Below are 26,062 nucleotides of genomic sequence, written 5' to 3' on the forward strand. Positions count from 1 at the left end.
CCAGGGATAAATTCCTAATAGCACCAGACCGTCTGCAATTGTCATCTTAAAAAGAATGTTCTATAAAAATGGATGAATAAACATTAATTTGTTCTTTTATCAGTTTTAGTTGTAGCAAAATGAAGTATTAGTCCAGATGTTAAAATATACAAAATAATGGTTTAAACTTAATTAAATCTAGACATTTATGACGTAATTACATGTGAAAGTATGGTAACACCATAAGCTTTTGTAAAACTCATATAAGGTAAAACTATAAATTTTTCCTTGAAGAAGAAAGGTCTATCTTTCGAAAGCGCTCATGCTAAAGAGTCAAACAATAAATTCATGATATTTAAATAAACATCAATTTAGAAAGATTTAAATATGAATGATTAGGTAAGGCATATAACTAATACATTTGTTTTAAGCGTACTTTTAAAAGACAATTTACAAACAAACGGTTAGGAAGTGTGATTAACTAAATAATTGGTGCTTTAGTCAGACTGAATTAATTATAGTAAAGTTGATTAAAGTTGTTCTGGTTCCATGCAACTCTGACATTATGGTCGCTTACCGTGGTGGCCTAGCACAGAAATATATATCTGACGCCCTCTGATGGCATGCCTGGCCAGTGACGCCCTAACTAATTATGGTTATGCATCTTAAATTAAAATGAGCACTTCTTCAGTCTGTAGATCATGGTGAAAAGTTAGTTCCCTTAGATGAAAAATATATATATCCATACGATATAATATTATAGTTTTGAAGGATATGACTTCTGGTATAAACTATAATATAATTCTTATTTTCTTTTTTGTTATAACTTGCCCGAGTCTTTAAATGTCTGCATATCTTCTACCCATTTGTCACTACTATAGAACACTGAAAACGATTGGATATATCTGTTTTTTTACTCTTTATTGTTGAAAAGTTTAATTTCTTACTACTGATAAAATTTAGCTAAATCCTCTAATTTGATAATAGGACTTCCCATTACTGCATAAGTATGCATAGTTCTTTAGACTGCCATTGACCTACGATATGAAGTTATAACCATGGAGCTCATCTGTAGATTAGCCAAGGATCGTTTGTTTTTTAATTATTATGTGCAGCTTCTGGAAGTCACCTGAGTCCTAGAAGTGGTATAATACCATGATATTCGAGAGAGTATACCTAGGGGTTTCCAACTCGTTTCTGTTATTGTAATATGCGTAATGACTTTAGTGACTTGGCATTCTGGAAATTACAATATGTTTTGTAGTTAAAATACAACTAGAAATAACCTCAAGGAAAAGCGCTCTAACAAGTTTTCAACAACAGAAAACTGTCGGTGCTTTGTTTTTTGTTTGTTTCTTTTATTTCGCGCAAAAGCTACTAGAGGGAGCTATCTGCGCTAGCCGTCTCTAATTTAGCAGTGTAAGACCAGAGGGAGGCAGCTAGTCATCACCACCCACCGCCAACTCTTGGGCTACTCTTTTACCAACTAATAGTGGAATTGACCGTCACATTATAACACCCCCACAGCTGAAATGGCGAGCATGTTTGGTGTGACGGGGATTCGAACTCACTATTCTCAGATTACGAACCATGTGCCTTAACCACCTGGCCATGCTGGGTACTAAAGCAAAAGTTAGACAGACAAAGTATTAAGTGTTTGCTGAATTCCGGCATTTCTTCTGAGTTTTTATTGTGTTAGGCCCGGCATGGCCAGGTAGTTTAAGGCTTTCGACTCGTAATCTGAGGGTCGCGGGTTCGATTCCCTGTCGTATCAAACAAGCTCGCCCTTTCAGCCGTGGGGGCGTTATAACGTGACGGTCAATCTCACTATTCGTTGGTGAAAGAGTAGCCCAAGAATTGGCGGTGGGTGGTGATGACTAGCTGCCTTCTCTCTAGTCTTACACTGCTAAATTAGAAACGGCTAGCGCTGATAGCCCTCGAGTAGCTTTGCGCGAAATTCACAAAATAAAACAAACAATCTATTTTACTAACAATAAAGATCAATAAAATTTGATGTTTCACCTGTTATTTACCCTATTTTAAAGTAGCTTGAAATATAATTTTTAACTTTGTACTAATAGTTTTGCATTGTATTGTACATTCAATCATTAAGTAGGTAATATATCATGATTTTATACCATATTTTTATTAAATTAATAGTTTATTTTAGCTAAACAGTAAACTCATTATTTTGAAGGTGGCGCCCTTTATTTTGTTTCAATATGAAAATTCCAGATTAACATAACTGTGATGCTGTAGTAGTAAGACTAGTAATACATATAAGTTTAAATTTGTGATATTATGTGCAAATAACATTTCTTTTTATTTTAAACTCTTATAATTAACATCAGATGCTTTAACAAAACTAACATTGAGTTTTACTGAAAAAGAAAGTATTATTATTATTATTGATTATTTTATTACAATTACATTACAGCTTATAAGCCCTAGTAGTATTAGTGGAAGTAATAACATACATTTAGTAGAAGTGTTTTCATGTACTTATGATAATCTGTGAGTGTAACTGAAGCTTAATTATTTTATTTGTATCAAATCTTAGTAATAAATTCCTTTAAAGTTACTTGGTTTCTATAATTATCTTCATTTGATTAGTATTGTCAATACTTGTATAACTCAAATACCACCTCTGTTAGGAAATAGTAGTCATACTTCTGATAAATAAATGTTTAAAAAAAAATCATATCATTAGAGTGGAGGTGAATGTGTGGGGACAGTACTAAAGAACCAGGAATAATTTGAGATATTGAAATGGTCTTGCCTGTGAAAGTCTGAAGGAATTTAATTAATCAAAAATAATTGGTTTTACCACACAAACCTTTTTATAAAATTGTAAATAAATATTTAGTGAAAATCTTGTAATTGCTAATCTGCTGTATAAATTAGTATTAAGTGTTACTGAACCTGTGAAGATTTTTTTGTTCATTGAGGAAGTGGGTTGAAATTGAATGTTTTCTATTAATTTTCAACTGGTGAAACTGGAAAAGATATGTTTGATTTATTATCAACTGATGAAACATATCAATAACTGATGGAATTACACATTTCAGATTTTTTTAATGTAGACAATGGCGTTCAGTATGTTGAATTGTATCGCGTCTCTTGACAAAATTCTGAGTGAGGAGTTGAATTCTACAGATCAGAGGTGAGAAAACTTTATTAATGACACAAATAAGTTTAAACTGAATTCTAATTCAATAAAACTGATTAGCAGCATAAAAGGAAAGGCTCACCCTTTGAAAGCATTTATGTTTTCAGGTTTCTTGTATCAAAATTTATTTACTTTATTGGTGGTAAATATTTTCTACATAGTGAGTGATAAGCAGCTGTTAAGCAGTAAGAACTCATAGGTAAACTAAAGTCATGTTCTGTTTAGTTGTGTGACAAAATAAAAGTAATCTTCAAGTAATATAATGAATTTTATATGGAATGTAGAATGCACTAGTAAACAATCTTTTATTAGATGAGGAACATTTTTAAAGTGTTGGAAACACTGGGATAAGAATTTCCATAGAAATATAACCTTTCAAACACTTCTCTACCCTACAGATTTAACAATAATATGCCAACTTTCATTCATTTCATACATTTAATGGGTTATCACAGAGAAGATAAGTGCCATTGGTTTGTGATATGTTTCCTTTTTGGTTAATAATCCTTATGTTAATTTTGGCATGAGAGTTATTACTTCTGGGACATTAGATTTTGAACAGTTTTATCTTTATATGTGTGTGTGTTTTTTGCTGGAAAGAAGATAAAGAATGTCAATATGGAAATAATTTTCTCATTCATGAGAAGTCTTAACAAATTATTTTTCTCATATAATTGTTTATTTATTATCAGGTTTATTTCTGTTGCACATTTAGTATTGAAGCTTGTTTAAAAGAAATTGAAGGGTACTAGAAGGAATTGGAAGCAGGTGTGAAAATGGAAAAGGAGAGAATATTTCTGATGGGAAGAGTAAAAATGAAACAGTGAAGAAAGATGTTCAGTCAAAACATCAAAGAAGCTGTCTTAGTAAAGTTGTAAGATATATTTACATAATATTTGGAAGTTAAAAGAAAACATTACACATACACAATAAAAGTCGTTATGCAAGTGGTTCTGTTATGACTACTTCTCAGCAGTATTGTTTTCACACATGGCATCAAATTAAAAAAAATGTTTATTGAAATTCATGATGACAAGAAACCCACTTGAAGTGAAAATGTGTTCTCAAGATGGCTGGTATGAGTATTAAAACTTTAATTAAAATATAGAACAATATTTGACCTTTGTTAACCTGAAGATGAACTAACAAGGTCAAAACATTGTTCTGTACCTTATTTTAATTAAAGTTTTAACACCAGTATTTGCTGTCTTGAGAATACATGTTTATTGAAATACTTTCAAAAGTACTTAATAAGAAGAGAGTAAGTATAGCTGTGCAATATTTTGTACAAACACTCAATTATACAGTTGTTCCAATTGTGTTTTGAAAATACGTTTTAAGTTCAGGAAAATGTTAACTTTTGATGAGAACAATCTTAACAGTGTTATGTAATAAAATAATGTTGGTGTTATGGTTGTTCTCATAAGTCATTCAAGATGGGTGCGTTACTTGTGGTACAGAAATATTTAATACAAGTCTTAAGAGATTATAATTCTATTGTTTGGGTCATTGCTCAGGCCATATTTGAGTATTGAGTGTCTTAGTAAGAAATTGAATTGTTGGAAATGGTTCACAGAAAAACAAATACTAAGATGACACTTGGAATGGAAAGGTAGTGATACAAGAACAGATTTTTCTCTGTAATGAGAGTATTTCTGATTGAAGATTGCAAAGAGAATTGTAGTGTTATTGCATCATTCTTTGTGGTGAAAACTATGGAACTCAGCTACACAGATATAAATTTTGGGAGGTTTGGAGTCACCTTCAGATAATACAGTTTTATTTTTTGGTAAATTAATTTAATGGTAATTGTATCACCTTCCTATATAATACCTGCTACTGTGTGATGTTTTAGATAAATTAATGTAATGGTAATTGTATCACCTTCCTATATAATTCCTGCTACTGTGTGATGTTTTAGATAAATTAATTTAATGGTAATTGTATCACCTTCCTATATAATACCTGCTACTGTGTGATGTTTTAGATAAATTAATTTAATGGTAATTGTATCACCTTCCTATATAATACCTGCTACTGTGTGTATCTCTTAAAAACCATTAAAGATCTATACAACAGCATAGTAGAGTGGTGAATGGGAAATAATCTAATAATTAGAGTTAGGCTTAGTGTAGCAATATCCTAATATCTGTTTGACCAAACATCATACTGAGACTGTAATGCTAACTTAAAGGATATCTTTACTGTCTCTCTCATTGATGTAGTATTTTCTATTTCTTGCTGCTTTATGTTTTAGTTGTAACTTTTTATTTTATCTTTTGTAATTTTTCTCTTTATTGTGACCAATAACCTTCACATAACTGGCTTCTGACAGTAAAAAATGGTAAATAAATGGGACAGTGTGAGCTAAGTCACTCTATTCTGCTCAAAGTTTTTTTTTGTTTTACTCATGTGAGGCCCTGAGAGTTGAGGTTAAATTGGAAGGAGGGTTTTCCCCCAACACAATTTGGGTCTTCCACCAGTATCTTAACAAACCAGAACACATTGTATAATGATCCATCTTATGATTTGTATCCTGATCTTGGATATTTCTATTGTGGCTGCAATTTTTATTTCTTTATTCTCTTTCTTATGAACTTGCATTTCATTACATCACTTCCAAGGTTTTGATGTGCTGCCATGCTGTTCTTCCTTTCTGTTTTTAATCTTTTTAAATGTATATACATTTAGTTATAAAAATAGTTTAAATCATAATATTTTTGCTTTTTGATATTTGGGTGGAAGCAAATTTATTATGACTTGATATTTATGGAAATTATTAAAAATTAATGTTGTGTTGTTTTAATTATTAAAAAGTTAGTGTTGTGTTGTTTTAATTATTAAAAAGTTAGTGTTGTGTTGTTTTAATTATTAAAAAGTTAGTGTTGTGTTGTTTTTCCCTTTCCACTCAGCCATGAGTTGTAAAATTTTTAAACATTTTATTACATTAGAAACGGTTGTTTATTCTGCTTAAACCTTATTTCTTGTCCTATCTAGTATTTAACAAGAAAATATCACTAGTAGTTATTTTTTATATTTTTTACAGGTTGCCTGTATACATTACGATGTGGGATGTCTTGAGCAGCTGTTAAGCCACTTGGAAGAATTGAGAAGACAGTGTGGGCTTGAACTGATTACGTCAACATGTCTGTGTTGTTCATTTTGTTCTGAAAGAGTCAGTTCAGATATTCCTAGCCTTAGTGCTGAGAAAGCAACAGAAGCTCTTTGGAACTGTATTTGCTTTCATGTGGAAAGTTACATTAATAGCCACCTGCAGTCTGTTTTGATAGGAGACAGTGGTTGCAGTCGTTTAGTGAAAAAAGCTGCTTTTAGATACTATTTAAAGATAATTTGTTCTGTTCTAGATGCTACTTCAGTTTGGGATTTTCATAGGAGATTACGCAGGAAGCAACTAAAACTTTTCAAATGTCCTTGTATAGAAGCTTCTGAGGAGCTCTCATGTTGCTTATTTTGCTTACTGTCTTTCTGTCTGCACTGTATTATAGAAGACCTAGAGATGGTATGCATTGGTTACTTTCAACCTCTTGTGGTGACCTGGACTGAAGTCCAGAAAAATTACACTGAATTCATTGCAGATCATGTCTCAAGTGTTCTGAGAGTTTTAGATGGGTTGAGACAAGAACAGAAAACCTGGCCAGACATAGTGAAATTAATTTTTTGTTTAAAAGAGAAAAACCAGTGTTTCATGAACCATAGTCAGGAACAACAATGTGATTCTGCCATTTCAGAAGAATATTTGGAGACATTGATATTTGAGGAAAAAGGTGTATTTGTTGACATAGTAGAACAGGACAGACTATCTGTTGAGGTTCACCCTGGGTCTGGTAAATCTCGTTCAGACAGATGGAATGGTAAAAGCTTTAAGAGCACAAAAAGTAAAGGGTCACTGGTGTCAAAAGGTTCTTTAAGTGTCATTATGAATGACACTTACCTTGATACAAGAAAATCTTCTTTAACAGTAGAAAGTGGGAAAAACTGGACAACAAAATTTAATGAGAATAAAGAGAAAGGACATATGGCAATTTGTCAACTCACAGATATTATCTTGAATATGGTTGAAGCATTTCTGAAGTTTGAGGAACAAATTAATTCACTTCATACAGGAGGTCCTGTATGCGATGACTCAAACTTTGCTGCTCAAAGTATTTGCTTCCAACTCCTAGGAGGTGAGACAAATAATAATAAAAACAATGGTTTTTGGAGTAAATATATTACTTTATGACTGAAAGCTGAAAGCAAATTTTATTTGTATGGTGAATTGTGTGGTGCTATGTGTAGTGTTTCTTTGCTAAAGTCAGAAGGAAATAAAGGTTTTAAAGCTTCCTTTACATATAATAGAGATATTAATGAAATTAGTTTTTATAAGTGTTTCAGAGCTATTCTGTTTGTAGAAAAGTGGAACTTGTAGCTTTATTGTTTTTGTGCATCAAAAGAGATTTTTAGGACATTCCAAATATAATTTTTTAATGTTTTATCATTTTTCAGAAAGTAATGTTTTTTAATTATGTATTATTACTTACAGATATTAATTTTCAGTAATTTAAAAGGAGATAATGGTTGATTTAATATAGTATATTATTGTACTCTTGTTGGTTTGTAAATGTTTTAATGAACTATAGTATTACGACAGTAAAATATTTTTGAATCTAGAAAAATTATAAAGAAACCATTGAACATTATTGAAAATATATGTTCAAAATTTAGCATTTCTCAACAGTTAAGATATGCTTGGGTTCTTTTAGGTGTAAACAGCTCATTTCCAGATGAAAGCCCTAAACAGTCACCCTTTCACCAGACCAAGACTGCTTCCTATGGAAGTGAAAACTGTGCCTCTTTGTCCTGGGATTGGAGGTATGTTTGTGTGAAATACTTAAACCTTGGTTTCTGTTGCTGATGTTGTGTTGTAGTGGTATGTTGATGTCCTTCCAGTATTATTAGCATTTCCTTCATAGACAAATATTATGGATTTTACACAAAATTTGTTTAAGAACAGTTGTCCAGATTTATCTGTTATGAGCTACAACTAAACTCTGACCTCATGTTGAATAAGTGAAAGTACTTGATAAAGTGTTTAGAATCATTATTTAACAATAACAAGTCAGAAATTCTTTGTGAAATACTACATAGAAACCAAAGGTCTATTGTCTTAGCTGTTTGATATTGTGTTTAGAATCATTATTTAACAATAACAAGTCAGAAATTCTTTGTGAAATACTACATAGAAACCAAAGGTCTATTGTCTTAGCTGTTTGATAAAGTGTTTAGAATCATTATTTAACAATAACAAATCAGAAATTCTTTGTGAAATACTACATAGAAACCAAAGGTCTATTGTCTTAGCTGTTTCAAGGCAGGGTTAGTTGTCAAATATGCAGATAAACAAAACTTATGATGCAATGAAGAATGTCAAATAATAGTATGTAATGAAATTTATATTTGACTACAGTTATTTTGTACAATAACAGATAGTGGTAGAGAAAATTAGATGACTAATTGAAAGGATTTTTGGGTCATAAAAACATTTTCACAACAAACAGTCATTATTAATTTGTACACTCCCATCTTTCTTCTTGTTCCCGTAAAGATGAGAGTTTAGTATCCAATCTTCCTTCTATTTCACTCAACCCAATTCTAGTCTTTCATTGGTTTCTAGTAGTTGTTTGTAGTCCACAATTCATGGTGATTGATAACCTCGTCCATGGTTCCAGACACTTTTTCAACACCTTAATTTGCTTCTTTTAGTTTATCCACAATGATAGACCTCATGGTTCTCAGTCCTTTCCTGCTTGATGTTTGTTACAGATCTGCTTGTTTTCATTGGGTTTAGTAAAATATTTCTCAAGAGTTACTTTCCTGGGACTTTGTTTCACTATTAAATAGACACTTAGCAGCTAAGTTAGCCTCTAGTTCCCTGTTTTACTGTTGCTTTTGTCTATTACAACCTTTCTTTTTAATTGTCTTGCTCATGATGGCTGGCTCAGTTCTTCAATTCAGTCTTAACTGCCACAAGTCAAGAGTAAAAAGTGGAAGACCCAGTTAAGTACTTTATTTCTTGTTTTTGATGTGTATTTTTTATTATTATAAAGGTAACTAATACATAAAAATTGAAAACTTTTTAAGGTAAATAAAACCACTCTTATTAGTGACAATCACACATGTAGTATCTTTCTGCTATTGGGCCCACTTTATGCTAGCAGTTATTTCTGTTTTTCCATATTTATCTCTTTTCTCACTTCCATTTTCAAGGGAATAAATTTGTGTTTGAGGCAGTAAGCAAATGCAGGAAGTAATCTGGACATAGTCCAATCACCAAGACAACACCTCAAGGAAATGCTAATATAGAGGAAAATGGACCCCAAGAACAAAAATCATTGGTTCGTAAGTGCGTAGTTGGAGACACATCAGTGCTGGACCCAAAGAAATGAAAGGTTCTGAGGAAACCAGAGTCCTCAAAAGCAAATTAACCTCTCATATAGGAGAATGAGAATTGTAAAACTTGGTTAGTCGTGTCACAGGTCAGAGGCAAAAAAGTTGGCTTAACTTGGTTGAGACAAGAAGAATAGGTGTCAGAAAGGATGTAGATCCCAGGATAAGTACCCCACTCCCAATCAAGTAGCCATAGAAAGGAAAGGAAGAGAAAATATCTAAGAATGGAGTAATAGAAGGTAATAGTTCAGGAATGGAAAGTCCAGCCCCAGGCCTTAAATATGGGAGGCAAAGACCCACACAATGTCAGAAAATATAAGAGGAGCAAATGTTAAGTCAAAAGTGAAACAAGGAACAGGAAGTGAAAATAATGTAGATTCAAATGAAAAAAATGGAGTATATACTACAAAGTATAAAGGGAGGACAACTTAAGATAGATGTGTTGGAAAGTGTTTGACACATCAACCATGGACTATCTTCCTGGCGATTGATCATTCAAATTCTACAGGTAGTTCTTTACAACTTTGTTGACTGGATGTCAACATTGGTTTTACACCATTTTCTGTTTTAATTGCTGTTTTGTTTTTACCTTCATTTACTTTTACAAATTTTACTCCATTTACTTGACTTTATCTTTTACTGGACATTTGGCTACTCATTATTACGATTTTGTGGAGTGTCTTTTAAAACTTTTATTCTTTTACATTTTGATAATAGCTGCTATGACACATAACCGGAACCAGGACTGGAAAGGCCAACTTCAGGTGATTGGCGGTTGGTTCTTGAACTTACCTGTTAATCTTCTGGGGTTATGATCATTACCTTTTGCTAGAAAATACCACATCAACCATGGAGTGAAAAATAATGTAGATTCATATAGAGAGAAGTGAATAGATATAAATGTGGAGAAATGGAAATGACTGTCAGCAGAAAGTGAGACCATCACCAGAAGAAAAGTACCCAGATATTTGTACATGTGTGGTGGTCACTGCTGAGAATGTTAAACTAAAGACCACTGATCAAGAGAAGATGAGAAAAACAGGAAGCCTTTAAATCAAGAATGAGAACATGTTTAGGAGGAGGAACTAGTACTGTTGAGGTACATTTCTTTTATGTTCCCATTCCCACTTCTACCTCTGTATCGCTTGGTGATATTTCACTCTGTCTCTTTCATGATAATTTCTTCCACCAACAGCTCGTGAGGCTCCTGTTTCATATTTCTTTGCAATTGATATCAATTTTTGAGCCCATTCACATCAGGTTTATATTGCCTGTCATTTGCTGAGAGCTGTATCTTGAGGGACTACCTCTCCTGGGCAATATTGGTGAGAAATGGGCTATCTCTTTATCCTGGCATGTTTCTTCTCATCAGTGTCTCATTTCACAAGATCATTTTTTTTCAACTGCTGCATAGTTGGAACTACCTGTTCATAATATACAAGATTAAAGTATGTGATGGAGAGGTAGTGCTCAATTAAATGGATCCCAAGTACAGCAGAACAAACAAGAAACACAGTTAGAAATTCTAAAAAGTCCACAATACAGGCAGGTGTGTCAGTGATTTTATCATACCAGTCGGGAAAGCTTTTAACATCTGCTTCATGATACAAGTATCACAAATTATGAACTGTGGCATCTGTTTCCTGGAATGTAAATTTTTAAAGAATATTTGTTGCTTTAATGTCACTAAACAACAAGAGTGTTCAGAACAGTTAACTTAAAGTTTTGCAAGGTTGGAGCAACTCTCACTTGCAATAGGTAATGTTGGAAAAGGCCTGTACTTGCCATCAATGGTAACATCTTGAACAGAGAGTCCATCAGCATTCCTGCCTTTTTGATCCATCACTGTGATATGTAATGACTACATCCTCAGATTTCATTACTTCAACAATGCATGTGAGAGCACCTTAGGCTTTGCTAGAGTCTCGGATATTTTACACATTGTGCAGTGTCGAGATGAACACGTTCATTTTGGTCGTTGTATTTGTAGCTCCTTCCAAATAGGCCACTGGCAACTTCATTTAGAGCTGCAGCTGCTAAAGTATTAGAACAGTGGAATTTTCTTTTAAGCTTGTCAAATACCCAGTAGAACTTAGACTAATTTTTCCTGACTATTTCTCAGATATACTAAAATTCATATAGCATATTATATGTAGAACTAGAAGACTAAGTAGTAACAGGTACATGAACTTTTTCTGGGTTCCTCCTTTCACTTTATCTACTTCCATCTGTAGTTCATATTCATCATCGTCTTTCCTATTGCAGTTTTCCTCATCATTATTAGCACTATCTGCCCTCAGGTCTGCTTCATTTTAACTAACTCTTGTCTGCATCTTCCTTTTTCTTAAATTCTTTCAACATTATCCTATGTTCTTCACGTTATGATGTTCTCTGGATATTTGTGATTGGTGATCCACCAACTCTTCTTGGTCCTCTCATATCCTGCAAGAAGTCCAATTCCATCTGACTCATCATAAAACCATGTTGTTTTTCAAGTTTAGTCCATCTCTCATCCTCACAAAATGTGTCAAACAGTTACATCATTTCTTCATTGTAAACTTTCATTTCGGTCTTCTAAATATCATTCAGTCTAACTTACTGAACATTCTTCTTGAACTCTCTGTAAAGTTTATCAGTATGTTTGGCTACATTCTTAGGGTAGAGGATGTAAACATTACAATATTCCCAGTGTGCAGTCACTGCATAGGCCAGGAGATCCACTTCATCAGAAGTTGACCTCTGTTGCATGCTGGCCCTGTTCTTCTGCATGAGAGACATCATACACTCCACAACATTTCTTCTTTATTAGAAGAATACCAGGTGCTAATATAAATTTCTTTATACACAGTTCCACATGTGTTTCTGTACCTTAGTTCTTGTTTTTCATGAAGCCATTTTTCACTAACAGATTCTACATTAATGAAAGTGTCTGTGTTATGATCTGTCAACTGCAAAAACATTAGAAATTATTATATACAAAAAATTTTTTAAAACCCAGTGTGATTTACTTTATTAAGTAAATATATATATTTTACTACACAGTTTTACAACAAAGATTCTGTGGAAACATGAGTAAGTAAAAAGTATCAGAAACGTACAAGTGAAAATGATGGAACTGAAGTGGTATAGGAGTAGCTGGTCAGACAATTGAAACAAAACATAATTTGTTAATTAAAAAAATATATAATTTTTAGGAGCTAAAATTCACTGATTTATGTCAACAGACATGTGTGATACAATATAGAAAACTATAACACATTACAGAACCATATATATTGAACAAGTAACATTTTCAAATGCCATGTCAATATCAACCTTTGGAATAAAATTGCAAATATTTTACACCATATTCTTTGCAGATGTTCGTATAGGGAGGGTCAGCCTGCAGATTTCAACTTTATCACCTGCCTTTATCAGGAGGCCTTGTACATTTGTACATGGCCTTTCTCCTCTCTTAGTACCACAAAGAGTTTGCTATCCCTGAATTCTCTCCTTCCTCTTCATTTTGCTTCCTAACTCAGATTTTAATTTGGTTTGCTCTATTTTGTACATTGGTTTCCTGCTTTTAGGGCCATCCCTTTATTCTGGCATCTTCTTCCTTTTCGTCTACCGTTGCAGCTGTTTGGTTGTTTATCCTATGGTTGCTTTTTGCACCTTTCTCTATCATGCTTCTATATCCCTCTCCATAATCCAATTTCTCCTTCCTCAGTCTTTTAACAGCTTGGTAGATTGCCCACACTTCTTTCCTATCTCTATCCTATTGGATCCAGGTTGATTCCCATGTCCTGTTGGGTGGTTCAGTGTGTCCATTACCTCCTTTGTTTGTCATGAGTTGGGGATTCTTGCAGACTTCCACATTTTTTTTGCATTTGATTTGTCACCTTTTTCCTTCTCGTTCATTTTTCTTTGGCATCCCTAGGACAAGCCTCTGTAGACAAGCATCTGGTTGTTCTCCATAAATTAATCTCCCCTAAACTTTTTGATTGTTTAATCTACTGATAGTTTTTGGCTTCTGCATGTAAATATTCTTCTCTCATTATACTGTCTGTAAGAAGAATACATACTATTTCTCTTTCAGAGCCCCTTTCACATTTATCGATCCTATCAGGTGGCTGATGGTGCCTCCCAGGGTATACTTATTTTCCAAAATCTTCCTTGAGCCAGGTTAATGGAAATAACTCGTACCTTCTGCCATGATACCTTATGTGCCTACTTTGAGATGGTATTTTGTTCAAGACCACTTGATGTATTCTTGAGGTATGTCTATGTGTATTTACCTTTTGTTCAGTCAATACCATACCTATTCTGCAGGTGTGTTTTGTCTTTTTCCCTGGCTCACTTTTGAAAATAGAATTTCATGGTCATCCATTCCACTGTCTCTGGTAAGAGATCTTTTCAGACTGAAGGACCAATAAGAGTGTGGGTATTTTTGCAGGTCCTCCCACTGTCAATATTCATCAAATGGGGCATGGGAGATTCTAGCCACGAGGGTGTTGGTATACAGAGAACTCTCACTGATAGGGCTGGGATGATATACAGTTGAGTACCAATAAGGTAAGTGGGGGTGACACTTTCAGTGTGTCTCTAGTCAGTCCCCCTTATTGTGGATTGCTGTGCATGGTGAGGGGACCTCCCAGAGAAGGTAAACTGAAACAACAGAACTTTCCCTGTTTGCTGTGCATGATGACTTGTAAAGAGAGAGGAGGTTCAACCCTAACACATCACTTTGATCTTGAATTCCTGTAGATGGGCAGCCTTGGGGTGGCCCCCCTGGGGTCAGTTAACTGGTCCACTTAGGATAGGGTCGATCAAGTACCAGTGTTGGATGTTTTTAACAGGTGTTGTGGACATTGTATCTGATCTTGGTGTTTGGGTATAGTTTGCACAAATCCCTGGTGTTGCTGCAGTGTCCTTGTTTGATATTGTAGTGTCTCCTCATAGGGCTCCATGGTGAGTGGGGTCAGTGGGCACAGAAATATTCCTTTTTTTTTATGAATCCTCCAAATAAAACTTTGAATAAAATAGTGAAAAAACAGTACATAGGTAAATGATCACATCTTGAAGGTTCTGAGCAGCAATTTTCAACATGCATAACATCTGTACCTTATTTCTTTATACTACATTCTCTTACAGACAAACCTTTAGGGCAAATGTCTCCCTTTTTCATTTGGAAGGGACTAGAAGGACTTGCTGGCTCTCCAAAGTCAGTAAAGAAGCTTCACTCTCATAACACATTGGTGGAAACATCCACATCTCAACACAGTGAACTCCTCTTGCATTCAAAGGCAATTGGGAATATACCTGTTGAGGTTATGCCTCATGCTACTTTAAATTTGTCACGAGGAGTTACTGTTGAGAAGGATTTGAAGAGCATTCCCGAGTCAGAAATCCTCACTGGTTTCTCCACCCAAGGAGTTTCTGAAGTGAGGCGATCTCAACTCACAAAGATGGAATTATGATGCCAACCATTGTCCTCATTCTGACATTTGCATCACAGCATCCACCTGCTACCATCAAGGCAGGTTATCTTAATTGCAAGGTACAGACATACGTTCTAAACCCTCTCAGATGTTTACAGTATCAGCGGTACAGTCACTCAAATACATCATGTTGTGGTTCCTTGACGTGTGCTCGTTGCAGTGGCAAAGACCACAATGCTTATGATGGGAAACAGACCCTCAGTGTGTCAGTTGCAATGGCTGTCACTCATCCTACTTTCATTCTTGTCCTGAATGGTTTGGAGAAAAAGAGGTGCAGCGTTTGAAAACAATTCAAAACATTATTTACCCTGAGGCTCGAAAGTTGCTGCACTTCATTCCACATCTACAGTGGGAGTGCAGATAGATCTCACTATGCCTCCAAAAGAATCATTCTCAAACCAGATGAAGTCTTTTGAACTCCATGTTTAAAAAAGTTGATGAATCAACTTCTACACCTATCTCTGTCCCTCATATACATTCCACCAAACCCCAAGATCCACATCCTTTTGTTCCAGGTACAAGCATTTCCTCGGATCCATCTTTCTCTCTAAATCCCAAGATGCAAAACAATCATTCGTTCACATCCTCAGTCACTAGAATTTTCTTCCAACAACAAAGACCTGCCCAATCAACCCAGGGCAGAATCTATGGAGATCGACAGACCTACCTCGAATAGAGAAAATAAAGAAAAGAAGATGTGGTCATAAATACAAGGGCTCTCCACCCAATTCACCTACACATAAATAAAAATGGCCACCTTGATGCAATGGAACTTTCGATGTTTGTATTTTAATCTGGATGACATCAAATCACTGATTGCTTCCTACCATCCTGTATGTCTTTCCTTACAGGAAACATTTCTGAAACTTGCCGATACATTCACCTTTCAGCAGTTTTCTTTGTAGAGAAATGACAGGTTGTGTGATGGACGAGTACATGGAGGGATTGCACTGTTGGTTGATCAACATGTGCCCACCCTGTCTTTGCCACTCGACACACCCTTGGAAGCCGTAGCCATCCATGTTTCCTTGGGTCATACCATCACTGTTTGCTCTCTCTACCTGTCACCTGGAGAGACTTATGATCAGTCAGACCTTGATGCTCTCATTTGAACAGTTGCTGTCTCCGTTTTTCATCCTGGGGGACTTTAATGGACATCATCCCCTCTGGGGATGTGCTGATATTGATAGGAGCGGTCACTCTGTAGAGTGTATGCTCTCTGACCACAACCTTTTTCTTTTCAGTACTGGTTCTTCTACTTATTTCCATGCACCTAGTCAGTCCTTTACTGCTATTGATTTCTCAATTTGTTCCCCTTCATTATTCTCCCATTTTTCATGGAGGGTTGACAATAATACATGAGGCAGTGATCATTTTCCTACAATTTCAAGAGAGACTAGCTGTGGTCAATGGCACCCGACCATTGTGCCCATGTGGAGGCTGGATCAGGCAAACTGGCCCTCTTTCACTGCTCTTGCAGTATTTGATCCTGCCATTGTCTGTAAGCCATCAATAGATGACTGTGTAGCAGCTGTAACTGACTATATTATACAAGCAGCTGCTCAATTTTTACCTAAACCTCAACACGTTTTCCATTATATTCTCGTCCATGGTGGAATCCTGCCTGCCACATGGCACAGAAGGCTCAAAAATGGGCCTAAGATACTTTCCTTAGATATCACACACTCTAGAACCGCATCGCTTTGCAGTGGGCTCGTGCACACACTAGGTGGATACGAGGTCAAAGCCAGATGGAATCTTGTATTAAGTTCACAATCGGCATATCCTCTACCACCAGTTCCAAAGTCATGTGGGACAAGATATGAAAGGTCAGTGGGCAATACAATTCTGTCTTCCTCTCGATCTTGCTCTCTGATGGCCAGGAAGTAGCTGATACCTGAAGCATCACCAATACTCTAGGTGAAACCTTTTGCCAGTTATCTAGCACTTCTGCTTCTTCCTTCACCTTCTTGGCTATTACGACTCGGACAAAGCGATCACCTCTTTCCTTTCAAGCGGATTGTCTCTATGACTGTAATCGTCCCTTTACACTGGTGGAACTCAAACCGGCCCTTCATCGGTCTGGCAATATATTAGTTGGACCTGACGATATACACTAACTGGCTGCATCATGTATCTTCTGCTTCTCTTGCTATTCTTCTGATTGTTTTTAACCGAATCTGGCAGGAGAATGTTTTTTCTGATGCCTGGTGCCAGGCTATTATCCTATCTTTCTCTAAGCCTGGGAAGGATCCCAAGATTTCTTCAAACTACCGTCCAATTTCTTTGACGAGCTGTCTCTGTAAGATCTTAGAGAGGATGGTTAATGCTCGTCTTGTTTGGTTCCTCACATCAAACACTCTCCTCTTGCCCACCCAATGTTGGTTCCGACAACAAAGCTCCGCCATGGACCACATAATTCGACTTGAAACATCAATCAGAGAAGCCTTTCTCAATTACAACATCTTGTATCAATATTCTTTGACATTGAGAAGGCTTATGATACAACATGGAGATATGGAATTTTGCTAGACATCCATATATATATATATGGACATCCATATATATATATGGGTTGCGTGGCCATTTGCCAATTTTTAAAAAAAAATTTTTAATGGACAGAAGATTCCAAGTTTGTGTGGGTTCAACACTTTCTCGTTCTTTTCTACAGGAACTTGGAGTCTCTCAGGGCTGTGTTTTGACTGTCACACTTTACAGTATAAAAATTAATGCCATCACTGAACAACTCCTTCTCACTGTTGCAAATGGGCTCTATATCAATGGCTTTCACATCTCATGTCATTCGTTGAATGTGACATATTGAGCGGCAGCTTCAGACTGCCCTCAATCATTTACTGAAGTGGATCACAGCAAAAGGTTTTAATTTTTCTCTCTCTAAAACCATTTGCATGCACTTTTGCTGCCAATGGAATATTCACTCTGATCCTGAACTCCGTATCAGTGAAGTTGTGCTTCCTGTGGTCCCTAAGACAAAGTTCTTAGGACTTATCTTTGACCATAAGCTAACCCTTACCACCACACATCAAGCAGATGCGGGTCAAATGTACTGGTCTATGGGTTTGCCCCATTCATCAAGAGCACTGAATATCCTCCATGTCCTCTCTACCTTCTTTGCACCTCCATCGCTTTGTGCTTCCAAACTTCCTTCCTCCCACCTGGGTTGGTGGGCCATACTTTTCAGAACAGATGGTCTGCCAATGCCCTTTGGCCTTCGTATCCAGGTGCAGTTGGATGAATTGGGTCTGTCCTTGGATAACATTGCTTTATCCACTAGTCAGCCCATCCCACCATGGCTTATTACAATCCCCAAATGTGACCTTTCTTTAAGTCATCTGAGAAAAGCAGATACTCCTGATTCAAAGTACTGTCTTTTATTTGTTGAACATCTTTGAACCATCTTTCCATTCCTATTTATGAAGATGGTTCAAAATCAGGTGAGTGTGTGGGCTCTGCCATGGTTTGTTGTGGTTTGGTGGTTGCGTGCAGAATCCCCTCTACAGCTTCTGTGTTCACTGCTGAACTGCATGATATTTCTCTTGCCCTGGATCACACAGAAGCTAAGCAGTACTCAAACTGCACTATTTATACTGACTTGATTAGTTCTCTACTGGCCCTGGAATTGCTTCACGTTGGTTCACATCCTTTTCTCGCTGATATTCAAAACCAACTAACCCATTTCTCATTAACATCTACTTCAATCCAGTTTTTCTGGATATCGGGCCACATTGGTATTCACAGGAATGAGCTGCAGCTAAATCTATCTGCTCTGGCATTATCAGCTCTGTTCCTGTTCCAATGATAGACTATGGTCCTGTGTTCAAGACACAGCTCAGTGCCAGCTGGCAGTCGACTTGGAGTGAGCAATGCGAAAACAAGCTTTTCCAAATAAAACCCTATATTGGACTTTTGCCATCTTGCTTCCATAAGGATCAGAAAGAGGAAGTTGTTCTAACTAGACCACGAATTTGTCGCAGTTTTTAACTCAACGTTTTCTTTTATCTGGGATTGATGCACCAATGTGTAGTCTGTGTAACACTCAGATCACAATAAGCCAAATTTTACTTTGTTGCCATCATTACGACTTTCAATGATGGGACCATTTTAAACATGTTCTGTTCCAAAGTTTGTCCATAATGTTAGACAATGTTATTGATGATGGTGACACTGTCCACCTTGGTAAAGTTTTCAGTTTTTTTAAAGCCCATTAATCTTTGTAATTCCATTTAAGTTTTTTAATTTATATGTTAAACCTTTATTAATGTGGATTCCTTTTAAAAATCACAGTCTCGCTACTTTGATTTGAAATTAGAAAATGGCTGTAACATTAAATAACTCGACACCAGGACTGGAAAGGCCAACTTCAGGTGACTAACGCTGCTGTTTGAACTATCCATTTGAACTACCTGTTATTCATCCTGGCGAGTTATTAAAATTTTGCTACACATCTTTTAAAACTTTTTATACTTTACTTTTTAAAAATTGCCATAACGTCAAATAACTCTGAACCAGGACTGTTAAGGCCAACTTCAGGTGACTGATGGTTTTTGTACTTACCTGTTAGTCTTCCTGGTGAGTTATGATAATTACAGTTATGCTACAGAAAGTCCTTTATGACTTCTATTACTGTAGTGTTTCTCTTAATGTTGTAGACTAGATTAAACATTAGTTTTATGCTATTTATATATTTTTTAAACTTTGTTTTACCTTAATTTCCTTTTATGAATTTTACAAAATTTACTTTTACCTTTTTACCGGATGTTTGGTGCAGATAGCCTAGCTGCTTTGTGTCATAAAACAGTAAGTCATCCAACCAATCAACCAACCAGGTGTAGCACTCCCGTGGGACTTCTTCAGACACATTTTACAAGAAGCTCATCTCTCACTGGCCCCTCCACCATTTCAGTGTGGGATTCTAACTGAACAGTGTGTAGAGGTGTGGTGTTGTCTTGGAAGTTAACATAATCTGAAGATATATTTCTGATGGTTGTCTCTTTACCCATCCTCACTTCTGGTGCACCTTTGTACTCTCTTCCTCATCAAAGAATGACATTCTCAAGTGCACAGTGGGCTTTGCTCTGCATAGAGGTATAGCACCCTCATATTGGTGGAGGGCTTTTGCTGCAAAATGATATCATTGTACAGTAATGCAATTCACAAGAAATCTTATGAGATTGGATGGGAGTTTGCTGAAGACAAGTGGTATGCACATCCCTGAGGCAGATGTACAGGAATTATAGCTGAACTATGTATGTGTTGAGGTGAATATCTATCAGAAATACATTTTCATGTAAGGAAAACATCAACTTTAAATTGATCATTTCTACAAAATTATGGAATAATACTGTTTTCTTTTCACTCCTGCAAATGCGCTTTTCAATTTTCTTCTGTTTTTGTTGTCAGTTGGAATGGCAGTTAAAAGTATAATAATCTAGAATCATCCTGAGTTTGTGTGTAAACAAATGTCAGAATAGTAAAGGACAGAACTGAAATTTAATTATGAATAAGATTCCTGTGATCAAATTCACGTGTGTGATATAGTAGCCGATAGTGACTTGTAATAAGATGTGTGAAACTTGTTAAAATATTGCATGAAGCTAAATGAAAATGTAGGGACAAAAACTGTTTCATCTTACTTCTGAGAAAATTAATATTAGATACAGTAAAATACAATAATATGAATGAAATGTTTTTTGGCTTCCTTTGGAATTTTGTACAAAGCTACCTGAGGGCTATCTGCACTAGCTGTCCCTAATTTAGCAGTGTAAGACTAGAGGGAAGGCAGCTAGTCATCACCATCCACTGCCAACTCTTGGGCCTCTTTTTTACTAACGAATAATGGGATTGACTGTCACATTATAATGCCCCCATGGCTGAAATGGCTAGCTTGTTTGGTGTGACTGGAATTCGAACCAGTGGCTCTCAGATTACAAGTCAAGTGCCTTAGCCACCTGGTCATGCCAAGCCTGGAATGAAATGTATAATTCAAGAGTTTTTAAATTTTTCTAGTTTTTTATACTTCAAAATTAACATGTTATAATTTTTACTTTGTTTATATGAGAATTTTTTTCTTTCAGATCATGCCTAGTGGAAAGTGGATATCTTAACATGTTACAGCGTACGCTGCAACATTCCATCCAAGAAATAATTCAGGAAGAAATTCATTTGGAATGGGAAAGGTTTAACAGAGGTGAAGAACTCCCAAAGAGAGAGGTGTACATGAATACATCAGAAGGAATTAAAGACAGAAAAGCAGTTCTTCGTAGTGTATTAAACTTTGTTAAAGAACTACATAAGTACATACCAGCAGTAGAGGCAGCTCAAGGTGTGTTCGTTCCTTTCTGTGCTTCTTTTGTTCATACAGTTCACAGTTACACATCTGATATCCTTCACCACATGGAGCAAATAAGCTTATGGGTTCCTCACGAAACATCTGTGACTACTTTATATGTGCTTCTGAATACAGCAGTGTATTTGGAATTCAATCTTAAAACTTGGAGCAACATCCTAGGTGAAGGAAATAATAACAGGTTGGTTGCTATAGCTAGGTTTGGATGCACAGTAGTAAGGAGTGTTTAGATTAGAAATGCAATAAATAATGTCATAAAGATTTCTATTTAATGATGAATTGTTGAAGGTGTTATATGTACTACAACAGAATGGATAAAGTAATAGATAGCACTTCATAGAATATGTTTGTAATTATGTATAGCTCTCCAGATAAAACATTTATGTAGTTAGATTATAATGGTTTAACAGATAAATGTTTTTAATGAAATGCTATTAGATTAATTTGCTTCATTTAAATTGGTTCAACTCAATAGATAATAAATTTAAATGTATCTCAGAACAGCTGGTATGGGTACTAACACTTTTACTGATAAGGAGAGAACAATGTTTCGACCTTAACCTGAAGATGATCTCTCCTTTGTGGACATGTGTACGACTAGAAGTAATGCTTAGTTTTGTGGGAATATAAAATTGTGTAAGGATGACCAGTGATTTAAACAGATTTAATGATGTGATGAAGAAGAATACGTATTTATTAAAAGATTTTATGTTGAAGACATGAGTATTCTAATCTGTAGATTTAAACCTGGATCATTTCTACATCTTGAAACAATATTTTGACCTATTGATTTTTGTACTTTGACTTTTACGTTATCACAATAAATTCAAATTTGGCTAACTTTTAAACTCAGGATTCATATGTATGTAATTGATCTGTTATAATGTTAAAATGTACAACAGTCATATTTTATCATATTGCTTTAAATTCAGCTACTGTTCAGATGCACAACTGTTATATTTGATCTGTTGTTATAAACTCGGTCAATATACATAAAAATTCTGGTCTTTTGTTTTAAACACAGCTATCCTGTTGCTATAACTCAGCTGATATTTAAGTTACACAACTGTTATATTCTGGTCTGTTATTTATAAATGCATCTGATGTTTAGATGCACAACTGTTATATGCTGATTTGTTGCTATAAGCTCAGCTAATGTTTAGGTGCACAGCTATTATATTCTGACCTGTTGCTATAAACTGAGCTAATGTGTAGGTGCATAGCTCTTGTGCATTCTGACCTTTTGCTATAAACTCAGTTAATGTTAAGATGCACAACTGTTTTATTCTGATCTATTGCTATAAGCTCAGCTAACATCTAAATGCAGGATTGTTATATTATTATATAAGCTCAAGTAATGTTTAGATGTACAGCTCTTATATGCTTCAGTCTGTTGCTCTGACCTTATTTGTGTGGTTTATTTGACGCTGGGACCTTATTAGTTATGATACAACTTAATTCAGACCCTATTACCATCATGTTATCTTCAAGGGTTTCAGTATTGCCCCATTTCTGCTGCAATATGTTTTTGGCACTTTCTCTATGTTAATGTAATCATGAGTTTGCATCAGTACAAGTCTTTCCTACTTTGTTGCTATTTGTCCAATATGACACCTATTATCATTACCCATCCTTCTTCTCACCAGTCCCTTTTGTGGGTGTTTCATCTAATTTTCTTTGAGATCACATACTTTAACAACAGTATTGGTGACTACCCTGTGGGTTCTGGTCCAGTGGGAGTTCAGCTTGCTGATTTTCTTAATCACTGGTACCCTTTCATCAAGGACTTGTGGATTTTTCAAGTTTTTTGAAATATATCTAATATGTTCATCTCCCATTATTATCACCATATCATGGTTTCTTCTTCATCAGGTTTTCATCTCCCACCTGTGGCCGTTTTTCAGTCTTCTGTGCGAGTTTAACTAGGTAAGTTCATATATTTTTTCCTATCTGGGGTCCTTGCTTCATTTCCATATTATATGGATTCTGCTTCATGAGAAGTGGTGCCTGACTGTGTATTTTTCGGTTTAAAATCCACACTACAGCTATGTTGACTTGTGCTTTATCTTCTATGGCTTCACAATACTCACTGTTGAGATGGGGTGTTCCACAAGTTTCACTTATGTGAATAGTCTTGCAATATAATTACTTCGTAAACTTACCCTTTCCAGTCCACATCACCCATAGACTGCATGGATAAAGCAGAAGGGGATAGCTTCCCATCCCTGCCGTGCATTGTATTAAATAAATTGGTATGGTTTGCAGGTGTTCCAGAAGCATTAGAATCTCAAATTTATATTGCCCATTATATTGATCATCTAGTTCCTGTTGATAGGCAAGGCATGACTGCTTGTCATGTGTCCAACTTCTGCTCCTTGAGCTATTAGTGTGCTAAACAGATTCCATCCTTATCTTTGAGGCTTCATTGCCTGGGCTGAATGTTGCCAACAGGTGTTGATGACTATTTTATATGGGTGGGGTCTGTGGGAATGAGGTTACATCATTTTCTGGCCACCTAGAATTCTTTCTCTACAAACCCATGGGTTCAGGTTTTGGCAACAGGTCTGATCATTCATTTCACTTCACCTCCTCCAATATTCTCTCAACTTGTGGTATCTTCACATTTAACAGATCCATCAAGTATGGATTTTCGTTCCAAAGGAATCAGTTCAAGACTCCTATGACCAGTGTATTTTGCCATCGATTAGAACTCTCATCTACAGCTGTTTTGGTCCCCAGTTTCTTAGACTTGGGCTTTAATAATAGATGAATTTAATCAAACTTGGATGGGATTGCATCTCTGTACCTTTATCCCAATTCTTCTGTTACCCAGAGTTCTAGCTATAATTCAGTCCACTACTTCTCAGGTACTATTGGTAGCTTCAACTTGGCCAGCCCAACTATGGTTTTCTCTTCTACACTATCATCAAGATTGTCTACTTCTGCCAGCCTTCATCTGACATCCTACACCTGGGCATTCCCAAACTTAAACTTTATGTATGGAAGTCATGTGGTCCTTTCTGCAACATCAGGGTTTAATGTGTAAAGTCACCTTGTATTTGTCTCAATCTATTCATAGACCCAAAATGTCCATTTATCAGTGGAAATTACATACTTATCATCAATGGTGTCTCTTGAGGAAATTGAATCCTCTTTACCTAAAAGTGCCCACCATTTTACAATACTTCCTACCTGTTGCAACATACTCCAAAAAAATGAGGTATTCCATAAGATCATCTAAGAATTCACCAGATGTACAGATTCTTGCTGGCCTGCCACTCATGAACAATCGTGAGTATAGCTAAAGGGATCCTGCTCATCCTTGTCGGTCATCTTAAACATTTAGGAAATTGGCTCACTTATTGCACTGTTTCCAGCACACTCCTCAGGACTCTCCAACATGTATCACCCCTCCCTGGGTTCTACTAGTGAAAGTCTTTACCACATCCAGTTTCCATTCAGTGGGGTGATGGACAGGTTTTTTTACTCCAGAGTGTTTGAGTGAGTTTCCTCCACTCTTGGAGAAGAGGGCAAAGTTGGAAGCCCCTTTATCCATATTACTGAATGTTTTTTTCAGATGTTGGTGGGAATGGCACCAACTTGTGTGGAAGTCTACCCATAATACTGGTTCATATTTGATGAAAACCTGTCCTGTTTGGGGCTACTTATTCATTCTTTTTATCAGTTTAGTATATCATTCATGGAAGGATGTCCACTATCTACTCAAAATTCTGAATGCAAAGTGGTCCCATCCTTGTTCTTGGTTGAGCAGAGTGTTCCATATCCTCTTCATTATTCTGGAAGCAAGTTGAATTCTCCTTGTCCATTTAGTTGGAGATTTCGGATGAATGTTTATAAATCCATACTAGATGAATTCTGTTTCTTTGTGTGAACAAGGCATACACAGTCCTAACATTCTAAACCTAGGGTGTTGCCTTTTGTACTTCTTCAGGAGGAGGAAAAAGTTTGTCCTCTTCAGTGATGCTTACTTACCTTTTTATCATTATTTCAGTAGTTTGGAGCATTTCATTTCAAGGCTACAGGTTGGGATCCTGTCGCACCTACATCTTATCTAACATTTTGGTCCAATTGCCTCCCCATCAATGTGGGATACAGAGATCAAAACCTCTTAATTCTGACCTCAAGTTGAGGAACTTTGGCTGTCTGGTTGTAGCTGGCCTGTATTTATGATTACTCATGTAATATTTCCACATTTTTCGCACAAACTGTGCTCCAGGTGAAGTGCATGTCTGTTCTTGAGGTTGTATGGTTTTCCAACTTGGGAACCATTATATTGGTAGACACTTGCTGTATGTGTAATGCTTTTTGCTGGCCTTCTACACTGTCTCAATGTAGGATTCTAGCTATAGTGTTAGCAAATGGTAAGTATGTAAGTTACATTCTCATAAATGTATTTCCAATAATACTCCCCTTCTACTATCCAGTCCTTCCTCCCCACTCTGATCTGGTGTTAGTTACTGGTATTGAGGCACTTGTATACAGTATCACAATAGATAATGCATTGGCATAAGTGATGAGGATATTGCCAAAGGCTGTTGAGTGTGATATAAAAGACTGAGCAAGTGAGAGGAAATCCACTGCTTAGATAGGCAAAGCTGA

General features: G+C 35.9%; 1 protein-coding gene across 1 annotated transcript in view; it reads left to right on the forward strand.

The window, feature by feature from the left end:
* The first annotated feature begins 2,184 nt into the window (after positions 1-2,184).
* Positions 2,185-26,062, forward strand: part of LOC143249919 (uncharacterized protein KIAA0825 homolog) — a 58,891-nt gene continuing 35,013 nt past the window's right edge. The window contains exons 1-5 of the mRNA XM_076500529.1: positions 2,185-3,142; positions 3,864-4,022; positions 6,195-7,335; positions 7,912-8,020; positions 21,171-21,623. Of these exons, the coding sequence (XP_076356644.1) occupies positions 6,666-7,335; positions 7,912-8,020; positions 21,171-21,623 (1,232 nt within the window). The 5' untranslated portion in view covers positions 2,185-3,142; positions 3,864-4,022; positions 6,195-6,665. The remainder of the gene's footprint in view (positions 3,143-3,863; positions 4,023-6,194; positions 7,336-7,911; positions 8,021-21,170; positions 21,624-26,062) is intronic.

The sequence above is a fragment of the Tachypleus tridentatus genome, chromosome 4 (assembly GCF_004210375.1).
Source record: "Tachypleus tridentatus isolate NWPU-2018 chromosome 4, ASM421037v1, whole genome shotgun sequence".
Lineage (NCBI taxonomy): Eukaryota > Metazoa > Arthropoda > Merostomata > Xiphosura > Limulidae > Tachypleus > Tachypleus tridentatus.